This window comes from Pan troglodytes, chromosome 7, assembly GCF_028858775.2.
Source record: "Pan troglodytes isolate AG18354 chromosome 7, NHGRI_mPanTro3-v2.0_pri, whole genome shotgun sequence".
NCBI classification, from domain to species: Eukaryota; Metazoa; Chordata; class Mammalia; order Primates; family Hominidae; genus Pan; species Pan troglodytes.
This window is the reverse complement of record NC_072405.2, coordinates 64338178-64358330: the sequence shown is the minus strand read 5'-3', so window position 1 is coordinate 64358330 and position 20153 is coordinate 64338178. Positions and strand designations below refer to the sequence as shown.

The 20153-nt window shown below is 37.7% G+C and overlaps 1 protein-coding gene across 14 annotated transcripts in view; it reads left to right on the top strand.

Annotated features, from left to right (window-relative positions):
* TMEM68 (transmembrane protein 68) overlaps positions 1–20153 on the top strand; it is a 79275-nt gene that overhangs the window by 6326 nt on the left and 52796 nt on the right. For 11 of the 14 annotated variants that reach the window (XR_010159556.1, XR_008536732.2, XR_010159557.1 and 8 more), the window contains exons 2-5: positions 5090–5134; positions 6040–6433; positions 12653–12820; positions 18238–18431. Coding sequence is in view for 8 of the 14 variants with exons in the window: in XM_001154221.7 (XP_001154221.1) it covers positions 6109–6433; positions 12653–12820; positions 18238–18431 (687 nt within the window). In the remaining 6 variants the exon portion in view is untranslated. Of the gene's footprint in view, positions 1–5089; positions 5135–5557; positions 5646–6039; positions 6434–12652; positions 12821–18237; positions 18432–20153 lie in introns of those variants that run through there. The other 3 variants (XM_054656750.2, XM_054656749.2, XM_063817112.1) reach the window with 2 other exon arrangements.

Sequence of the window (20153 nt, the reverse complement as noted above, 5' to 3'; positions counted from 1 at the left end):
GAGCCTCCCAGGATACAAACTCAGGTTGCCAAAACACCATATAATTATCTCAGATTCTACGTCAATTTATTAGCAAATCCTGTTGGCTTTATCTTCAAAATATATCCAGAAACTGACCATTTCCTACTGCCTTCCCTCTGCCACGTGTATGTAAGCCACTTTCATCACTTATTGCAAATATTCCTATTTGCTCCCTGTGTAGTATATTCTCAACACAGCAGCCACTTAAAACCCAAGCCAGGCAACCTCACCCTTCTGCTCAGTGCCCTCTGATGCCTTCTCCATCTCACTTAGATAAAAGCGTGCATAGAGGCCGGGCACGGTGGCTCATGCCTGTAATCCCAGCACTTTGGGAGGCCGAGGCAGGCGGATCACAAGTTCAGGAGATCGAGACCATCCTGGCTAACACGGTGAAACCCTGTCTCTACTGAAAATACAAAAAATTAGCCGGGCGTGGTGGCGGGCACCTTTAGTCCCAACTACTCGGGAGGCTGAGGCAGGAGAATGGTGTGAACCCGGGAGGCGGAGATTGCAGTGAGTGGAGATCATGCCACTGCACTCCAGCCTGGGCAACAGAGCCAGACTCCATCTCAAAAAAAAAAAAAAAAAAAAAGCGTGCATAGAAAGCTCTACAGTGTTGCCTCTCTGGTCCATTTCCAAGTGCCCTCCCTGTCACTTTCTCAGCCTGGCATCCTTGCTGCTCCTCAGGCCACACCAAGTGCACATATTTTGCACTTGCTGTTCATTTAGCTAGGAATGTCTTCCCCTAAGTATCCACACGGTTTGCTTCCTTCCTTCCTCAGGTTTCTGCTGAAAAATTATCTTTTAGAGAAGTCTTCCCAGAATGTCTTATATAACATAGCAACCCCCTCCTTTCCCCTACTCCCGTGCCTGACATAGAACTCCATATTCTTCTTACACTGCTGTTTATCTTTCTCCCTAGCACCTGTCATCATCTGACCTAGCATGTATTTACTAGTTCTTTGTTTACGGTCTATCTTCCCCCTCTAGGATGTAAGTCACTTGAGGTTGTAGACTTTGCTTTATTTGCTGCTGAGGAAGTGGGTGGTACATATTAGGGTACATAGGTGCTAAATAGGTCTTTATAGAATGATTTATCATCTTCATTTTCAGAGAAACAATGAGACACAGAGAGGTGTAACTTGCTTAAGATTGTAAAGCCAGTATTCCAGTATGTGCAGTCTGGCTCCTAAGCCCATTCATGTCATCCACTGTGTTCCCGAAACAGACTGAAAGGATAGGCTATGTCTTAGCCCACCTCATGAAAGTTAATAAGCAGATGAGATATATAATCTTTGCTGGGCTCAAAAAGGTTTTTTTCAAGTGTAGTTTGTAGAGATGTAGAAAATAGTAGCATATTTTTAGCTGAATGAGTCAGTATGATCGAGTTACCAAAAAAGCTGCTGTGATTCTATGAATGATAGCGATAGCAAACATGTAATACTGATTACATGTAAGGTATTCTAGGCTCTTTACACAGATTAGCCCATGTAATCACAGTAATCTCATGAGGTAGTTAGGATTATTATCCTAGTTTTATAGGTTTTAGCAAACGGAGGCACAGGGGTTACCGTACATGGTGTTGTCAGTATCAGATAACTGGAGTCAGCAACTCGGAGTGGTCTTGAGTGCTGAAAGCTTAAGAAACCAGGGGCTGAGAAGTAGTTGAAAGAATTAAGGATTCTGACTGGAGAAGGAATTTTGTGGCTCATGGCAGCTGTTTTTAAACTTACAAGGTTGTTTAATGGAAGAAGGTCTGTGGTACAAAACTAGGTCCAGTAGGGAAAAGTTACGGGGAAGTTAAGTATAAGGAAGACCTTTTTAGTAGTTCTGATGGATGGTTGTGAAGACTGAATGGGACACCTTTTGAGTTTCTGTTCTGAAAGGGTTTAAATCAAAATCAAGTTTGACGATTTGTGGGCAGGGTTCTTACATACAGCAGTGTTAAGGAACTACTAGGTCTCACAGAAGTTTCCATGTAGTCCACTCACTGGATCTCTGCCTGTACTGTGACCCTCTTCCCATTACTGTGTTCTTTAAGTATGTATAATCAATCAGAATGTAGATTAAGAGGATAAGAGGTGTAATTCTGTTACCAGTTTGTCTGGGGAGGTTTGAAACAAAGTTTTAAAATCACAGAATTTGGCCTGGTGCTGTGGCTCACAACTGTAATTTCAGCAATTTGGGAGGGCGAGGTGGGCAGATCACATGAGGCCAGGAGTTGAAGACCAGCCTGGTCAACATGGTGAAACCCTGTCTCTACAAAAAATACAAAACTTAGCCGGGTGTGGTGGTGCACGTCTGTAATCCCAGCTACTTGGGAGGCTAGGGCACGAGAATCGCTTGAACGCAGGAGGCAGAGGTTGCAGTGAGCCACTATACTCTAGCCTGGGTGACAGAGTGAGACTCTGTCTCAAAAAAATAAAATAAAATAAAATAAAATCACAGGATTTTACTATCCTGTTAAAAATTGGAAATGTGGGCCGGGTGTGGTGGCTCATGCCTGTAATCCCAGCACTTTGGGAGGCTGAGGCGGGCAGATCACGAGATCAGGAGATCGAGACCATCCTGGCTAACACAGTGAAACCCCGTCTCTACTAAAAAAAAATACAAAAAAATTAGCTAGACATGGTGGCAGGTGCCTGTGGTCCTAGCTACTCGGGAGGCTGAGGCAGGAGAATGGCGTGAACCCGGGAGGCGGAGCTTGCAGTGAGTGCCACTGCACTCCAGCCTGGGTGACTGGAGCAAGAGTCTGTCTCAAAAAAAAAAAAAATTTGGAAATGCGACTAGATTATTGTAGGAAATTTTATTAAGCAGTCGTTAGGGTCAGATCATAAAAATGCTGATTGGTTTTCAGGGCTAAGAAAAGCTGCTTTTAACATATATGAGGGGTTATATATTTCGTTAATTTATTAACAATATTTAAAAGCTCTTTTTAAGTTGAGATATAGTTTACCATAACATTCACTATTTAAAAGTGTATAGTTCAGTGGTTTTTAGTATATTTACAAGATTTTACAACCGTTACTACTATCTAATTCCAGAACATTTTCATTATCCCAAAGATACCTCTGTTTTTTTCCATTAACAGTCACTCTTCATTCTCCCCTCCCCAGCCCTGACAACCACTTAATTTTGCTGTCTCTATGGATTAGCCTGCTCTGGGTATTTAATAGAAATGCAATCATTTCTATTAATGTGGCTTTTTTGAGGCTGGGTAACATCCTATTGTATGTATATGCCACATTTTATTTATCCACTCATTTGTTTCCACTCTTTGAGTATTATGAATAATGCTGCCGTGAGCATTTGTGTACAAATTTTTGTGTGAATACATATTTCAATCGTTTTGTGGGTATATACCTAGGAATAGAATTGCAGGGTCATATGGTAACTCTATATTTAGCTTTTTGAAGAACTGCCACACTGATTTCCACAGCAGCCACACCATTTTACATTCCCATGAGTAGTATATGAAATTCTAAATTCTCTACATCATCAAATACTTGATAATTTCCATTTTTGGCGATTTTCTGTAGCTATCCTATTGGGAAAAGCTCTCATTTTAAAAAGTATTACATTTCAGCTGGGTGCAGTGGCTCACACCTGTAATCTCAGCACTTTGGGAGGCCGAGGCGGGTGGATCACCTGAGGTCAGAAGTTCGAGATCAGCCTGGCCAACATAGTGAAACCCCATCTCTATTAAAAAAAAAAAAAAAAATTAGCCAGCCGTGGTGGCACGCATCTGTAGTCTCAGCTACTCGAGAGTCTGAGGCAGGAGAATCACATGAACCCAGGAGGCGGTGGTTATAGTGAGCCAGGATTGCCACTGCACTCCAGTCTGGTGACAGAGCGAGACTCCATCTCAAAAATAAAAATAAATAAATAAAAAGTATTAAATTTTGCTATGTTGCATTCTAAATGATCAAACATGGGTAAATTATAGTGATTTGACTTTTTTTATTTTTATTTTTTGAGACGGAGTTTCACTCTTGTTGTCCAGGCTGGAGTGCAATGGTGCAATCTCGGCTCGCTGCAACCTCCGCCTCCCAGGTTCAAGCATTTCTCCTGCCTCAGCCTCCCGAGTAGCTGGGACTACAGGCGTGCACCACCACTCCCAGCTAATTTTATATTTTTAGTAGAGATGGAGTTTCACCATGTTGGTCAGGCTGGTCTCAAACCCCCGACCTCAGGTGATCCGCCTGCCTTGGCCTCCCAAAGTGCTGGGATTACAAGAGTGAGCCACTGCGCCCAGCTGGTGATTTGACTTTTTATATGGATTGATTAGATGATGATGTAAATAAAGCCCAAGTTGTGGGCTCAATGTTTGCTATGTTCATCTCCTGTAACCATAACAGACCAGATTTCTCACAAGTAAATGCTATTGGTTACAAGGAAGTTAGATGAAATGTTTCATTCCTGGGAGAACAAGTCAGTGCCTGCCCTCCTAATAAGCCAGTTAGCAAGATAATCTTAGAATAAAAACAATACATTTTTCTTATATGTACATCTCCTCCTCTCCTTTCATCCTTTGCTTTCATTTATTCATTTTTTGCCTCAGCTACAAAGGACTTGAGATAATTTTCAGTAAGATTATATAGTATGGAATAATGATAAAATAGTTCTAAGAATACAATCAAAGTATGGAGAAAGGAAATCTTTTGTAGGAAAATATTATCATAGGGCTAATATAATTGTATAATTGAATGTTATGTTTCACCTTCAGCTTATCTGGCAAAGTTACTAAAAAGAATCATAGTCAGTTATACATCTTCATACTTTTTCTCCTAAGAAACAAAGCTTTTGAAAACTTTGTTTAAAAAAAATTCTTAGGTGGGGCTCTATATAGTGGCACTAAACAGTGTAGAGTTGTCTTCACCAAAGCAATGGTAGCATGAGTGTACTTTTTAATTGTAATATACCAGTGTGGGCCTATAATCATATTTCTTAAACATTTATGAATGTCTCTTGCTGTTTATTTTATAGAAATGCTAACTCTAGGTATTAATGATTATCTTTTTTTTTTCTTAGTAATTTATTTCTTACATTTGTTTACTGTGCTTTCCAGAATACAGACATTGAAGTTTGGGACAAGATATTTATCTAACTTCTGGTAAGTCCAATGACTGTTTTAGAGAGTGAATTTGTAAAATAATTATACAGCTATATTTTCAGTCATTTAAGATTTAAGATAAAAACAGTACTGATAAATTTTTATTGCATAATGAACTTTTGTAAATCTGTTTCTCTATTAAAAAAAATCCATTAATGTATGTAATCATTTCCTAAAGAATTGGGTTACTTTTACTGAATTAGATAGATATTGATGTTTTCTTTTGTGCAGAGTTATCTCAATATGGCTGGGCATGGTGGCTGATGCCTGTAATCTCAGCACTTTGGGAGGCTGAGGTGGGTGGACCACTTGAGGTCAGGAGTTTGGGACCAGCCTGGCCAACATAGTGAAACCCTGTCTCTACTAAAAATACAAAAATTAGCCAGGCATGGTGGCACATGCCTGTAGTCCCAGCTGCTTGGGATGCTGAGGCAGGAGGATTGCCTGAACCTGGGAGGCAGAGGTTGCAGTGACCGAGATCGTGCCGCTGTACTCCAGCCAGAGCAAAAGGGTGAGACTCCATCTCAAAGAAGAAAAAAAAAATTATCTCAATATGACCTGGTTTAAGATCTAATTTTTCAACATGATCCAATTAAGATATGAGTCAAATTATTAAAATCAATCTGAAATTATATTCCTCATCAGCTTTATTTTCTTCTCTTAATTATAGCTTTATTTTCTTCTCTCAATTATAGTGAATTATTTCAAAAGCTAAACACGACATACTTCATGAGCAGACAGATGAAACCTTATAATTTTCACATTTAAATCTGCAACAAAGTTAGCCATTAATCATCTACTCATTTTTGGTATTAAGAAATGACTCTATATACTATTTAAGTAGAGTAAAACATTTAACTTTATAGCTGTGGAGAAAATAATACTGGATTATTTTTCCCTTCTAGTGTCAAAATTAACGACCTGCTATGGCAATGAAGAAAGAAACTGAATTTGTCATTTTCACCTGAAGAAAAATGATAGACAAAAATCAAACCTGTGGTGTAGGACAGGATTCTGTGCCCTATATGATTTGTCTGATTCACATACTCGAAGAATGGTTTGGTGTGGAGCAGTTGGAGGACTATTTGAATTTTGCAAACTATCTCTTGTGGGTTTTCACACCACTAATACTTTTAATACTTCCTTACTTTACTATCTTTCTTCTCTACCTTACTATTATTTTCTTACACATTTATAAGAGAAAGAATGTATTGAAAGAAGCCTACTCTCATAATTTATGGGATGGTGCAAGGAAAACAGTGGCAACTCTGTGGGATGGACATGCAGCCGTTTGGCATGGTAAGCAAGGATACTTTCACCTTTGTGTTGCCATTCATGTGTGCTGCATTGGAACTGTGTTACCATTCCATTTTATTGATTGAGAAGATACTGAAAAATATAATAGAAGTGATATTTACTATTCCCTGTTACCTGTTTGCATGCATTGTGCATATGTGTCTTTCTTAAAATGAGTTTTCCCATAGACATTGGTTTCCATTAAACAAAGAACCACGCAGCACTGTAGACTGTAAGTTGAAATAAGAAAATTTATATTTAAAACATCTAAAAGAGTAAGAGACTAATTAAAGCTGTAGAAAACTGCTTTAAAAATGCTTCAATTATTTAGCATTTACTTCTGTTCAAAATAAGTTTGACTCTACCAGTGTGGATTTAAAAAAATGAAATATTAAATAATATTACATTAAATATAATTTGCATACCAAAATTTATGCATTTTCTGTTGATTCATTCCTGAGGTTGGTGTGTCTTTCTGAATAAATAAGATAGCAATAGATTTCTCTCCAGGATAGTCATTCTTTTCTTTATTACTCGAGAAATTTTGATGTTGTATACTTAATGATTGGTGGTTCTTCTTTGTTTGGCCATCATGAAAATTGCCCTCTGGTGGCCTATTTTTAAGTGGTTAGTGTTTCACTCTATCAACTTTTACTTCATTATTCCACCAATACCTAGTTTGTTGGTCTCTTTTGTTTTTAGACTACACAAAAATACTGAAGATTCAACAGGCAGGTAACAAACATTGGCTTTCTGTATTATGTTGTTGAGCATCACAGTGGTTTCATAGAAGGACATGGAAGGAAGCACAGACTTTAAAAGACACTTGAGGATATATGTCACTCAACTATTAGGCTGCTATTAGCAGAAATCACCAGTGACATGCTTATTAGAGTAATGTATTTTCATTTTAATACTACATACATACTTAACGAACCTACAAATTTTTTTTGAGCACCTACCTATGCCAGACAGTGTCAATTGGTTAATATAAATTAACTGCTTTAAATCTCATTAACATAATGGAGTCTATGTGGTACCCCGATTATACTCATGAGGAAACTGAGGCACAGAGAGGTTGTTATTTGCCCAAGGTATACTAGGAATAGGGCCAGGTTACAACCCCAGATACCTGGGAGTATACATTTGAGAGAGCTCTTGGAGGTAAAATAAACAGAACTCGGGGACTGAGTGTAGAGTCTTGAGGGAGGAGGAGTTAAAGTGCAGTAAGATTTCTACTGCTAGACAGGGAAACATGAACTGGAAGTGCTCCAAGTAATAGCAACCACGTGAGCAGAAGCACAAAGGTGGAAAAGTACTCTGGGAGCCACAGTTAGTTCATATGATACATGAAATAATGTAATGTCACTTTGTAGGCAATTGGGGCCTCAAGGGGCTTGAAAATGTTGGACTAGAGTGGTAATGCACTGATACTTTCTCAGCAGGGAGTAGTATGATCACATCTGCTTTAAGAGTGACACAGTTAAATAGCCCTAGGTTTTAAGGTTTACTGGCACTATAGTAAACTATTTTTTTTAAATATTTGACTAGTTGGATTTTTCTGCTTTCAACCAGGTGGTTTGGTATTATGTGAGTAGTTCAATTGTTTATTATTTAAAAAAATACTCTGTAAAACCAGAGAGAACCTTGGTAATATTCTGTATAGAATCCTTCAAAGGAGTTTCTTTATTGCTCAGAAAATGTATTTGATGGGACAGTTGATCCTCAAACTCAGTGACTGTTTTGTAGAGCTTAAAGTAAATTGAATTACTTGAGTTAGAATTATGTAATTGGAAAGAAATGATATAATATGGAAACATACAAAATCTTGGAATATCATTAAATTATTTTTCAAAACATTCTGAAGTCCATTTGAGTAGCTTATTTCATACTAGAATCACAGTTATCATACTTAATCTGTTTTGTGAAGACCTTATAAACTACTTTAGAAATGTATTTTCTGCTCTGAAATTTAGACTGAAGTCTTTATTTTTTGAATGTTTATTTCGTAGCTGATCAGACAGGAATATACTTAAGGAAAGAAACAGACTAATATTTTCAGATTTCCATATTCTGGACTTTACTTTTGTCTTCTATACAAGTGGCAGCCTTTCTTGAGACAGCTGTTCTATGTGGAGGAATATGGCCCTAAGAACTTACTTGCCTTTCCTATTACAACCACTCTAGATTTCCTTCTTTTTCACGCTTTTTCTTTGAGCCTGATTCTGCCCTTGATCTCTGGATGCTCACTTTTTTCTTTTTGCCAGGACCCGTGGAGGCTGTGGTCTGTAATGGTGTGTCTGACAGTGGTGACATGGGAAGGGAATGTAGATCTTATGGCTAGTGCCATGATCACCATTTTATTCACTCCTTAGAATATCCTGACTTCCCAACTTCTGTGATTTTCCTCTGAGGCATAGGTGGATCTTACTTAAGTCTTTTCTATTCCCTACTAACCGCCAACAGCACAGCGTTGCTGTAAGAAATAAATTTGTTGGCCTTGGTAGCCATATAGAGGACAGCAGGCAGGTAATGTTAGCTAAGGGAGGAGAAAAAACAGCCAGCCTGGAACTGAGGCTGTGTTAGCAGGAACCTTCCAGATGTCATCCCCTCTCCAGGTCCACCACCTTTCATCCTGTCATTTACTCCCACTACTGAAACCCTTTCTTCTGTTTACAGAGACATAAAATAGGGCTTGCAGTGTGGAAGGAAGGGGCAGGGATGGCATGAGCCTCTGATCTCTCTTCTACTACAGGACAGAGATTTTCTTGTAGTCTAGTTCAAATCTGTGATTAAAGTTTTTCCCCCACATGTAATAAGATTGTACAAAATCATTTTTGTTTTTTTCATGAATAGAATGAGGAAATTTCTAAAAAATTCTTTAAATACATAAAAATGAAGTCTTATGTTTGTGAATGAACTTAAAGTTTACAGCGTTATGATATCTGTGTATATATAACAGTGTAAATGGTATTGTATTTTACATTGAGTCAGTAATTTTTCCTGTTTTAAAAATATGTATTTTTAATTTTTATTTATATTTATTTATTTATTTTTGAGACAGAGTCTCACTCTTGTGTCCCAGGCTGGAGTGCAGTGGTGTGAGCTCAGTTCACTGCAACCTCCGCCTCCCAAGTTCAAGTGATTCTCCTGCCTCAGCCGCCCGAGTAGGTGGGACTATAGGCACATGCCACCACACCTGGCTAATTTTTGTATTTTTAGTAGAGATGGGGTTTCACCATGTTGGCCAGGCTGGTCTCGAACTCCTGACCTCAGGTGATCCTCCCGCCTCACCCTCCCAAAGTGCTGGTATTATAGGCACGAGCCACTGTGCCCGGACTGTATTTACTTAATTTTTTTTTTTTTTTTTTTTGTAGAGACAGGGATTTCACTGATTTGCCCAGGCTGATCTTGAACTCCTAGCCTCAAGCAATCCTCCTGCCTTGGCCTCCCAAAGAACTGGCATTACAGGCTTGAGCCATCACACCTGGCCTACTTTTTTTGCTTTTATTGATGAATTATTTTATGACTCATTTTTAAATTTACTGTAGGTCATGTTATCTCAGGGAAGTTGTAACTTACTTGATGGCTTCTGCAAATAAGGATGTTCTCATACTTAACCTCAGTAAACCCATTAAAATTGGAAAATTAACATTGTTATGTTACTAATATCAAATCTTTAGAGCTCATTTAAGTTTACAGCCTTTCTATTTGACTCTATTTTTTTATAGTTTCCATCTTTCTGCTGAAATTCCTAATCTGATTATGCATGTATCTACCTTTTCCACTAGATCCTTTACGTTTATTTATTTATTTTTATTTTTAGAGTCAGGGTCTCGCACTGTCACCCAGCCTGGAGTGCAGTGGCATGATCATAGCTCACTACAGCTTTCAACTTCTGGGCTCGAGCAATCTTCCTACCTCAGCCTCCCAAGTAACTGAGAGTACAGGCACATGCCACCATGCCCAATTAATTTTTTTACATTTTTGCAGAGGTGGGTCTTGCCGTGTTGCCCAGGCTGATCTCTAACTCTTGGGCTCAAAAGTCCTACCATCTCAGTCTCCCAAAGTGTTGGGATTACAGGCGTGAGCCACTGCATTCCCCTTTAACTTAATCATAGTTATTTTATAGTTTCCATCTGATAGTTTCAACATTTGGGTGTGTTAATTGTTTTAGCTCTTGACAGTGGGTTTTTTTTCTTGCTATTTTATGTCATATTTTTTATTGAATTCTGGCCATTGTTTGCAAAAGAACAGTGACAACTGAGGTAAATAGTATTTATGACTGAGAATTGGCTCATAAATAGGATTTATGACTAAGAATCTGTCAGGCCATTGGTGGTTGGTTGGAGGTGGATTCAATCTACTGAGTGAACTGGATTTGGCTTTTATTGCTGCGCTACAGCTGCCTTCAGTTCAGCACAGACTTCAGACTCCTACTGTTATCTTGTGCATAGTGTAGGGCCTGAAGTAGAGGGATTTTTTGGTGGTTTCTGCTCCACCTTCAGTCCTGTATGCCTTTGCCACAGGAAGAGTCTCTTCACGCCCCTCCTGCGACCCCAGGAAAAGGTCGCCTTTGCTTATAACTCCACATGGGGGTACTTGGGGACTCCTCACACCCCTTGTTCATGCCCCTGCCCTCATTCCCCCTGGGGCTGGGGTATAGCACTCCTCAGTTTTCAGGTTTAGCTAAAATCTTATGGGGCTCTGTATTCCTGGGGCTTAGGGGTGAGGCTTTCTGTGTTCCTTTCCCTTTTCCCTGTGTTGGGGGTTTTGTGATGGGAGCAAGTTTGCTGCCACTGCCCCCGTGGTAGATATCTGCTTTATGTCACTTAAGGACTCTGGGCCCCTTAGAGTTTCCTGCCACCCACCCCCGCTGCCCAGTGGTAGATAATTTTGCTTCTACCCCTTCTCTAGAATAGTGGACTTTTGCCTGACACTGGGCTGGTGAGGGTGGAGGAGTGTGTGGGGCAGGGGAGTGGAGTTCTGCCCCTCCCAGCATTACGTGCCTTTTGCATATACCCTTTTCTTAGAGGGAGTGAAAGGGTTTCCTGCCCCTTTCCCAGTGCCTGACAGGTTTTCTTCTATGAGATAAACTTCCAGGAAGTGAGTGGGGTTTTGTTCCCTGTACCATTAGCAGGGGCTCTCTTTACTCTCCAGCTTCACCCCTAATCTTTCTTGTGAGCACACACTGAGGTCTGTGGAGGAGAGTTGGAAAGTGACTATCTGGGGCTTCCAGAGATTCTACATTCAATACTAGCCTACCCCGGGACTTTAAGTATTTTGTAATATGTCACTTCTTCTTACCCTCTTTTATGGCATCTGCCTCTTCCTCCCATTCTCAGTTTTTGTCTTTCCTTAGAGGGGTTTATCACCCTTTGAAGTTCAGTTCGCCTGGTTGCCTTGTGACCTCTGTTCTCTGACATGCTTAAGAAAAAAAGATTTGTACTTCAGGCTTTTTCTCATCAGTAGGGTGGGAGTGATGTACCCTTGTGGCTACAGAGTTTCTCTTACTAGTAATACTGTACAGTATTTTTAATGTTTTCAACCCCCTCCTCTAACAGTGAAACCTGGCTCCCGTTATTCTTACTATGTTGACTCATTTGATCAGTCGCCCTGTGTGTAACCCATCTCCCATCATTGCTGCCTTCCCCTACAACTCATGGATGCCCTGTCCCTGCTTGTGCCAGGCCACCACTCTGTACAGTGCCCTGTCCAGCTGCTCAGGCTGTGATGCCCTACACCAGGCCACCTGTCTCGGGCTCTGGCCCCTCCTGCCAGGCTGCTGCTGGTTGTGGATGCCCGCATTTCACTCAGGCTCTGACTCCCAAGCTTCCGTGACCCTTGCCTCCTCTCTTCCCCCTCAGCAGCCCCCCAACCTGTGATAGGCTCTCTTCTGTGCAGTGCCCTCATGACTCTGCTCTGGTTCTGACTCCCCACTCCGCGCCACCTGTGTGAGTGCCTTCCTTAGTGTCTGGCGCCAACACTCCAGGCTACCTCTCCACACAGGTTGTCTGCTTCACTGTGGCCCACCTAATGGCTGTAGGACTGATTTGTTCAAGAAAGAAAGAGAAGAGGAAAGAGAGGGAAGAAGGGGGAAAGGGGAAGAGAACCAGGAAGACTAGTGTACTTTTGTGAGAAAAGACTGAGCTACCAACCATCCTTTAGTGTAAACGAATTAATGAATATATTTTAAGTATTTGCATTTTGTCTTTCAAACAGGTTATGAAGTTCATGGAATGGAAAAAATACCAGAAGATGGACCAGCACTTATAATTTTTTATCATGGAGCTATTCCTATAGATTTTTACTATTTCATGGCTAAAATATTTATACACAAAGGCAGAACTTGCCGAGTAGTAGCTGATCACTTTGTCTTTAAAATTCCAGGTAAACTTTCACTGTAGATAGTAATGTAAAAATGTTTTATTAACAAAACCAAGTTATGTGGTCGTCTCTATCCTGAGCTCTCTAACGTCATTTGAAAAAGCTTTTTGCCTTTTAGGGTGTGTGTAACACTCTTGGAACTCTAATATGGGAATATCTAATTATCCTTTTTAGGCAATGTATCTAAAAATAAAGACATTGTGGCCAAAAATGTTAGCTCATTTCTTTTTTATTTTATACATTTTAAAATTGTTTATTTTTAAGTGAAAATTGTATTTATGGCATACAATATAATGTTTTTAAAATTTTTAAATTTTCCTTTTTTAAAAAATATATTTTTATATATTAAAGAGGTATAAATGCAGCGTTTTTATATGCATATATTGTGTAGTGGTGAAGTCTGAATATTCTCAATTAGTAACTTTATCCTTTATAAGCAGGTATTGTTATTTTTTTAAGTTGTATCTTGAACTGTAACTTTAAAAAGTAAATTGTGATTTTTGCCAATTTATATTTTGATTTAGCGCATAGTTGATATTTCACATAATGAATTTTTTCATGAAATACTGATTTTTGGAGTTTAATTTTGTTATAATTAGAGTTTGATAACTCTCAGTTTGATAGCAAATTAAAATTAGTAAAAAAAAAAAAAGTCATGATATATTTTGTCTTGGCTTGGCACAGTGGCTCATGCCTATAATCCCAGCACTTTGGGAGGATGAGGTGGGCAAATCACCTGAGGTCAGGAGTTCAAAACCAGCCTGGCCAACATGGTGAAACCCCGTCTCTACTAAAAATACAAAAATTAGTCCAGTATGGTGGCTCATAGGCCTTCTGTAGGCTCAGCTACTCGGGAAGCTGAGGCAAGAGAATCACTTGAACCCGGGAGGCAGAGGTTACAGTGAGCTGACATCATGCCACTACACTCCAGCCTGGGCAACAGAGTAAGACTCCTTCTCAAAAAAAAAAAAAAAAAGATATATTTTGTCTTCATGTAATATTATACTACCCTAAAAAGTACATACATCATGTCTCTTATCATGTGTAACTTGCCTGATAAGATTTATAACAATAAGATTGAGTACTACATTATTTATATTTATTTATTTATTTAGATATGGGGTCTTGCTATGTTGCCCAGGCTGGTCTCAAATTCCTGGCCTCAAGTGATCCTCCCACTGTGGCCTTCAAAAGTTTTGGGATTACAAGTGCGAGCCACTGCACCCAGCTGTGAAGACTACATTTAAAAAAATCTGTTTGTAAAGGCTATGTGTGTGTGTGTGTGTGTGTGTATAAATATATATAATATATAATATATGTATTTTAAATATAATATAAATATATAATATATATTTTAAATATAATATAAATATATAATATATATATTATATAATATAAATATATATTACATAATATATATATTTTATATATAACATAAATACATATTACATAATATATATTTTATGTATAATATAAATATATATTACATTATATATATTTTATATATAATATAAATATATTACGTAATATATATTTTATATATAATATAAATATATTACGTAATATATATATTTTATATATAATATAAATATATATTACGTAATATATATATTTTATATATAATATATATATTACATAATATATATTTTATATATAATATAAATATATATTACGTAATATATATATTTTATATATAATATAAATATATATTATGTAATATATATTTTATATATAATATAAATATATATTACGTAATATATATATTTTATATATAATATAAATATATATTACGTAATATATATTATATATAAATATATTACGTAATATATATTTATATTATATATAAATATATATTACGTAATATATTTATATATAATATATATTACGTAATATATATTTATATATAATATAAATATATATTACGTAATATATATATTATATATAAATATATATTACGTAATATATATTTATATATAATATATATGTATGTATTTTATATATAATATAAATATATATTATATAGTGTATGTATTTTATATATAATATAAATATAATATAATGTATGTATTATATATAATAAATATATATAAATATATATATACACGTGTGTGTGTGTGTGTGTGTGTATATATATATATATTCGAGACAGAGTCTTGCTCTGTCACCTGGGCTAGAGTGCAGTGGCATAATCTTGGCTCATTGCAACCTCTGATTCTCGTACCTCAGCCTCCCAAGTAGTTCAACCGATTCTTGTACCTCAGCTTCCCAAGTAGTTGGGATTGCAGATGCCCACCACCACACCTGGCTAATTTTTGTATTTTTAGTAGAGAAGGGTTTCACCATGTTGTGCAGGTTGGTCTTGAACTCCTGACCTCAGGTGATACACCCACCTCGCTTTCCCAAAATGCTAGGATTATAGGCATGAGCCACCATGCCTAGCTGGCCATATGTGTGTATGTGTGTGTGTGTGTGTATATACATATTTATTTATTTTGAGAAGGAATCTCGCTCTTGTTGTCCAGGCTGGAGTGCAATGGTGCGATTGCGACTCACTGCAGCCTCCGCCCCTCAGGTTCAAGTGATTCTCCTGCCTCAGCCTCCCTAGTAGCTGGGATTACTGGCGCCTGCCACCATACCTGGCTAATTTTTGTACTTTTAGTAGAGATGGAGTTTCATCGTGTTGGCCAGGCTGGTCTCGAACTCCTGACCTCAGGTGATCCGCCCGCCTTGGCCTCCCAAAGTACTGAGATTGCAGGCGTGAGGCACTGCGTCTAGCCGACCTTATATTTTTTTTAAAAAAAGATTAATTAACCAAATGATTTAGAGTTTTTCAAAAATCATTCTTGAGTAAACTCATTGAGATTAAATCTTATTTTCTTCTGTCACTGAATCACCAGAAACAAGCCAAGAGAGTTGTTAGTATGTTCTCTGGTATAAAAGCAAAAGCTGACACATCAACCAGACAAACAACCAAACAGTGAATTAAGTAATGATCTACTTCAGTGCCTATAAACAGTTAATGCTTTGGGTATCCATGTGTCACTGAAAAGCCATTTGTGTATAAACATATTGTTTATGGCTATGTTTTCTGTTAAAAACTAACATGATCACTATAGTAGATTTGGAAACTAAAAAACAGAACATCATTATAATCTTACCATCTTAACATAATGTTTTTATTTTGATTTATTTTACTTCATTTTTTTACTTACAGTGACATAGGCAAACAGTTTTGTGGGTTTTTTTTTAAGATTTAATGTTAGCATTAATATTTTTACCATGTTTTATAAGAAAAACGTTTAGTGTATGACTAGAACATTTACTTAACTGTTTTTCTCTAATGGAGCATTACGTTGCTTCTACTTTTTTCGTTTTTAGCAATAATAAAATGTGAATATTTTTAGCGTTTGCCTTTTTCAAAAAATTTCCCTCTTTATGATCTTTTTAATGATCATAAAGATCATTAAAGACCTTAAGACACTAAGACCTTAAGTCTTTCTTTGCTTTCTGAAGGAATAAAATCATTATAATTCTCAGCACAAGAGAGATTTTAGGGTGGGTGCCATGGCTCACACCTGTAATTCCAGCACTTTGTGAGGCTGAGGCAGTAGGATTGCTGGAGCTCAGAAGGTTGAAACCAGCCTGGGCAACATAGCAAGACCTCGTTTCTGCTAAAAATAAAAATTAAAAAATCAGCCAGGCATGGTGGCACAGTGCCTGGAGTCTCAGCTACTTGGGAGGCTGAGTGAGAGGATTGCTTGAGCCCAGTAGAGCAAGGCCGTAGTGAGCTACTATTGTGCCCCTGCATTCCAGCCTGGGTGACAGAGCAAGGCCCTGTTTCCAAAAACAAACAACAAAAAAAAGATTTTATATTTTATCCTATTATGTATGAATCCTTCCCTGTTCATTCATTCATTATGAGAATGCATCTAGTTGAATCAGTGAACATTTAATATAATGCGGGGTGACAATTATTTTCTTTTCTTTTACTTTTTTTGAGACAGTCTTGCTCTGTTGCCCAGGTTGGAGTGCAGTGGCTTGATCTTGGCTCACTGCAACCTCCGCCTCACGGGTTAAATCAATTCTCCCTGCCTCAGCCTCCCGAGTAGCTGGGATTACAAGCGTGCACCACCATGCCCAGCTAATTTTTGTATTTTTAGTAGAGATGGGGTTTTGCCATGTTGGCCAGGCTGGTCTCAAACTCCTGACCTCAGGTGGTCTGCCCGCTCATCTTCCCAAAGTGCTGGGATTACAGGTGTGAACCACCACACCCGGTCTGACAATTATTTTAATCTTAATGCTATTTATAAACTTGCCTCAGATCTTTAATGAGAAGTTTGGTTGGTCTGCGTAGTGTTTTTTGTTTTTTTTCTTTGAGACAGAGTCTTGCTGTGTTGCCCAGGCTGCAGTGCAGTGACACGATTTTGGCTCACTGCAACCTCCCCCTCCTGAGTTGAAGCCATTCTCCTGCCCCAGCCTCCTGAGTAGCTGGATTACAGACACGTGCCACCGTGCCAGGCTGATTTTTGTATTTTTAGTAGAGACAGGGTTTCACCACATTGGCCAGGCTGGTCTTGAACTCCTGACCGCAAGTGATCCACCTGCCTCTGTTTCCCAAAGTGCTGGTATTATAGGTGTGAGCCACCATGCCTGACCAGTCTGCGTAGTTTTTAACATCAAATGCATCGCTATATTTCCCATTCTCAGGGAATAATGTATACTAACATCAGTCCTCAGAAGTTCCAGTATGGGATTTGATTAAAATATTTAATTACTAACAGGATTATTTCTTCCATCCATAAACAGTTGTAATTTGAAAAGCTGTATAATATTAAGACTTGGAATTAGCTGCTCTTGAGTCAAGCACTCTCACTTTATTAAAATCTCTTAATGATGTTTGCTATTTTAAAAATTTAATTATAGAATTAGCATTATCTAACTTTTAAATAGATTTGATCATGGTCTTGCCAGTTTTGGAAGAGCTAAGCATAGTTTGATTCACATTCTCCTGAGTGATTCTCTTTTTTATAGGGTTAATGGAAGATTAGATTTCTGATTGCTGATGGGATATCATTTCTGAATCCCATTAGAATCCTATCTCTGGAATCTCTGCCCTGCCACTTCTTAGATGTGTGATTTTGAGCAAGCTATTATTCTGTAAGCCCAAGTTTTCTCATTTGTAAAGTGGGGAGAAGAATACCTGTTTGTCAAGATTGTTGTGAGTTTTACTTAAGAATTTGAGCCAGAGAAGCTTAATATCAAGCTTAAGTTAACCTTTGGAGTTTTTGTTGATTTTAACAAGTAAAAAAGTTTACTGATTTAAGTATAAATAGTACACTATGTAGTTTGTGAAGATTTTTCTTTTGAAGAATTAAACAAGAAATACTTATGTTGTAACTTCATACTCATGTTTCTTACAGGGTTTAGTTTATTACTGGATGTGTTTTGTGCTCTACATGGACCAAGAGAAAAATGTGTTGAAATTCTGAGGAGTGGCCACTTGTTAGCTATCTCACCAGGTGGAGTTCGAGAAGCCCTAATTAGTGATGAAACTTATAACATCGTATGGGGTCATCGCAGAGGCTTCGCTCAGGTTGCAATTGATGCAAAAGTGGTGAGTTATATAAAATTAATTATTGAAGTAAAGCTTAGTCAAATTTAAAATTAATGGTTAAGTAATGAGCCAAATTGTATAAGAACTTAGATACTTTCGCTGCAATACCTTAAAAATTAGTATATAGGCCGAGTGTGGTAGCTCACGCCTGTAATCTCAGCACTTTGGGAGGCCGAGGCGGATGGATCACGAGGTCAGGAGTTTGAGACCAGCCTGGCCAACATGATGAAACCCCATCTGTACTAAAAATACAAAAATTAGCTGGGCATGGTGGTGCACGCCTGTAATCCCAGCTACTCGGGAGGCTGAGGCAGGAGAATTGCTTGAACCCAGGAGGTAGTGGTTGCAGTGAGCTGAGATCGCACCACTGCACTCCAGCCTGGGTGACAGAGTGAGACTCTGTCTCAGAGAAAAAAAAAAAAAAGACTGGAGAATTTGAATGTCGTTTTGTTCTTTTACTTTGCCTTCGGAAAGTATTTCTCAGCCTTTTGGTCTCCATATTGTACTTTAGCCTATGAAACACTTATCTATTACCTATGGAAAGTTTCTCCTTCGTTTTCTGTTTATTTTAATTCCGAATGTCAGAAAAAGAAATTATGTTTGATAGAGTATTGTTCTTTTTCCAGGCCAGTTAGAGAATATTGTCAGTAACTTAGTTTTTTAGTTGTATAGAAAATGAATTATGGCACATTTTACTTATTTCCCAGTCTTAAGCACTGACATAGGAAACAAAAACCTCGACTATATGAATAATATAGAATACAAAAGGATATATGCAGTTATACAAAAATTAAGAATAATCAATATAATGTATATGAAAACAGTGATAAAAACTAAAATCCTAATCAAAGATGGTTCAGCTTTCAAGTTTATATTTTGAAAGAATTGTTTCTTCAAAAGTTTAAGATAAAGATGACAAAAATAGATTTAAAATCACATAAATATGCCATGGGATTCCAATTCCTCATCCTTAAGTTTACATTTTCGGCAACATATTGCTTGGAAGAAGGCCTGAAAGAGATAAATGATACAGAGAAAATAACTCTTTCTAATCCTCGAGTTTCCAGATAATTAATTTAAATAATCTAGATAATTTAATTGAGATTTTTATATAAAACTTTAGAAAGTTTAAGAAATACCTTTTTATAAGTTTAAAAACAAACAGAAATCTTATAAGTTTGATAAATATTTTGCCACCCCAACATCTCATAGCACTTTTAAACACTTTATCTTATACTCCTATTCAGTAAGGAGGTGATGCATATAATTATTCCAATGTTGCAGATGAGGAGACTCAGGCACAGAGAGATGGAGGGATGGAAGGGATCTGGTCATTCAGCAAGGCAGCAGTAGAGCAGAGCACACAGTTCAGAACTCGAGGCAACCAGTACTGTTGCCATTCCTGACTACATTGCACAGTGAGTCTGCTGACGTCCAAGACTGAAGGGGCTTCCCAGATACGTGAGGGAAGTCTTTCAGTAATATATATGTATATATATATATAGTTGTAAGTGGCACAAGTATTCCCTCTGGAAAATCCCTTAATAGGCCTCACAAAATTATAAGCTGTGAACAAAATTTAAGGCTATTGTTACAGGATTAACCACATTTAAACTGTAACATAGTAATAGAAATTAAAGGGGAAAAAGCCTGATTGTCAAGGCAAGTTCACAAAATATTGGTAGAAAATATTAAGGTTTATTTGAAAGTGACAGACTTTTT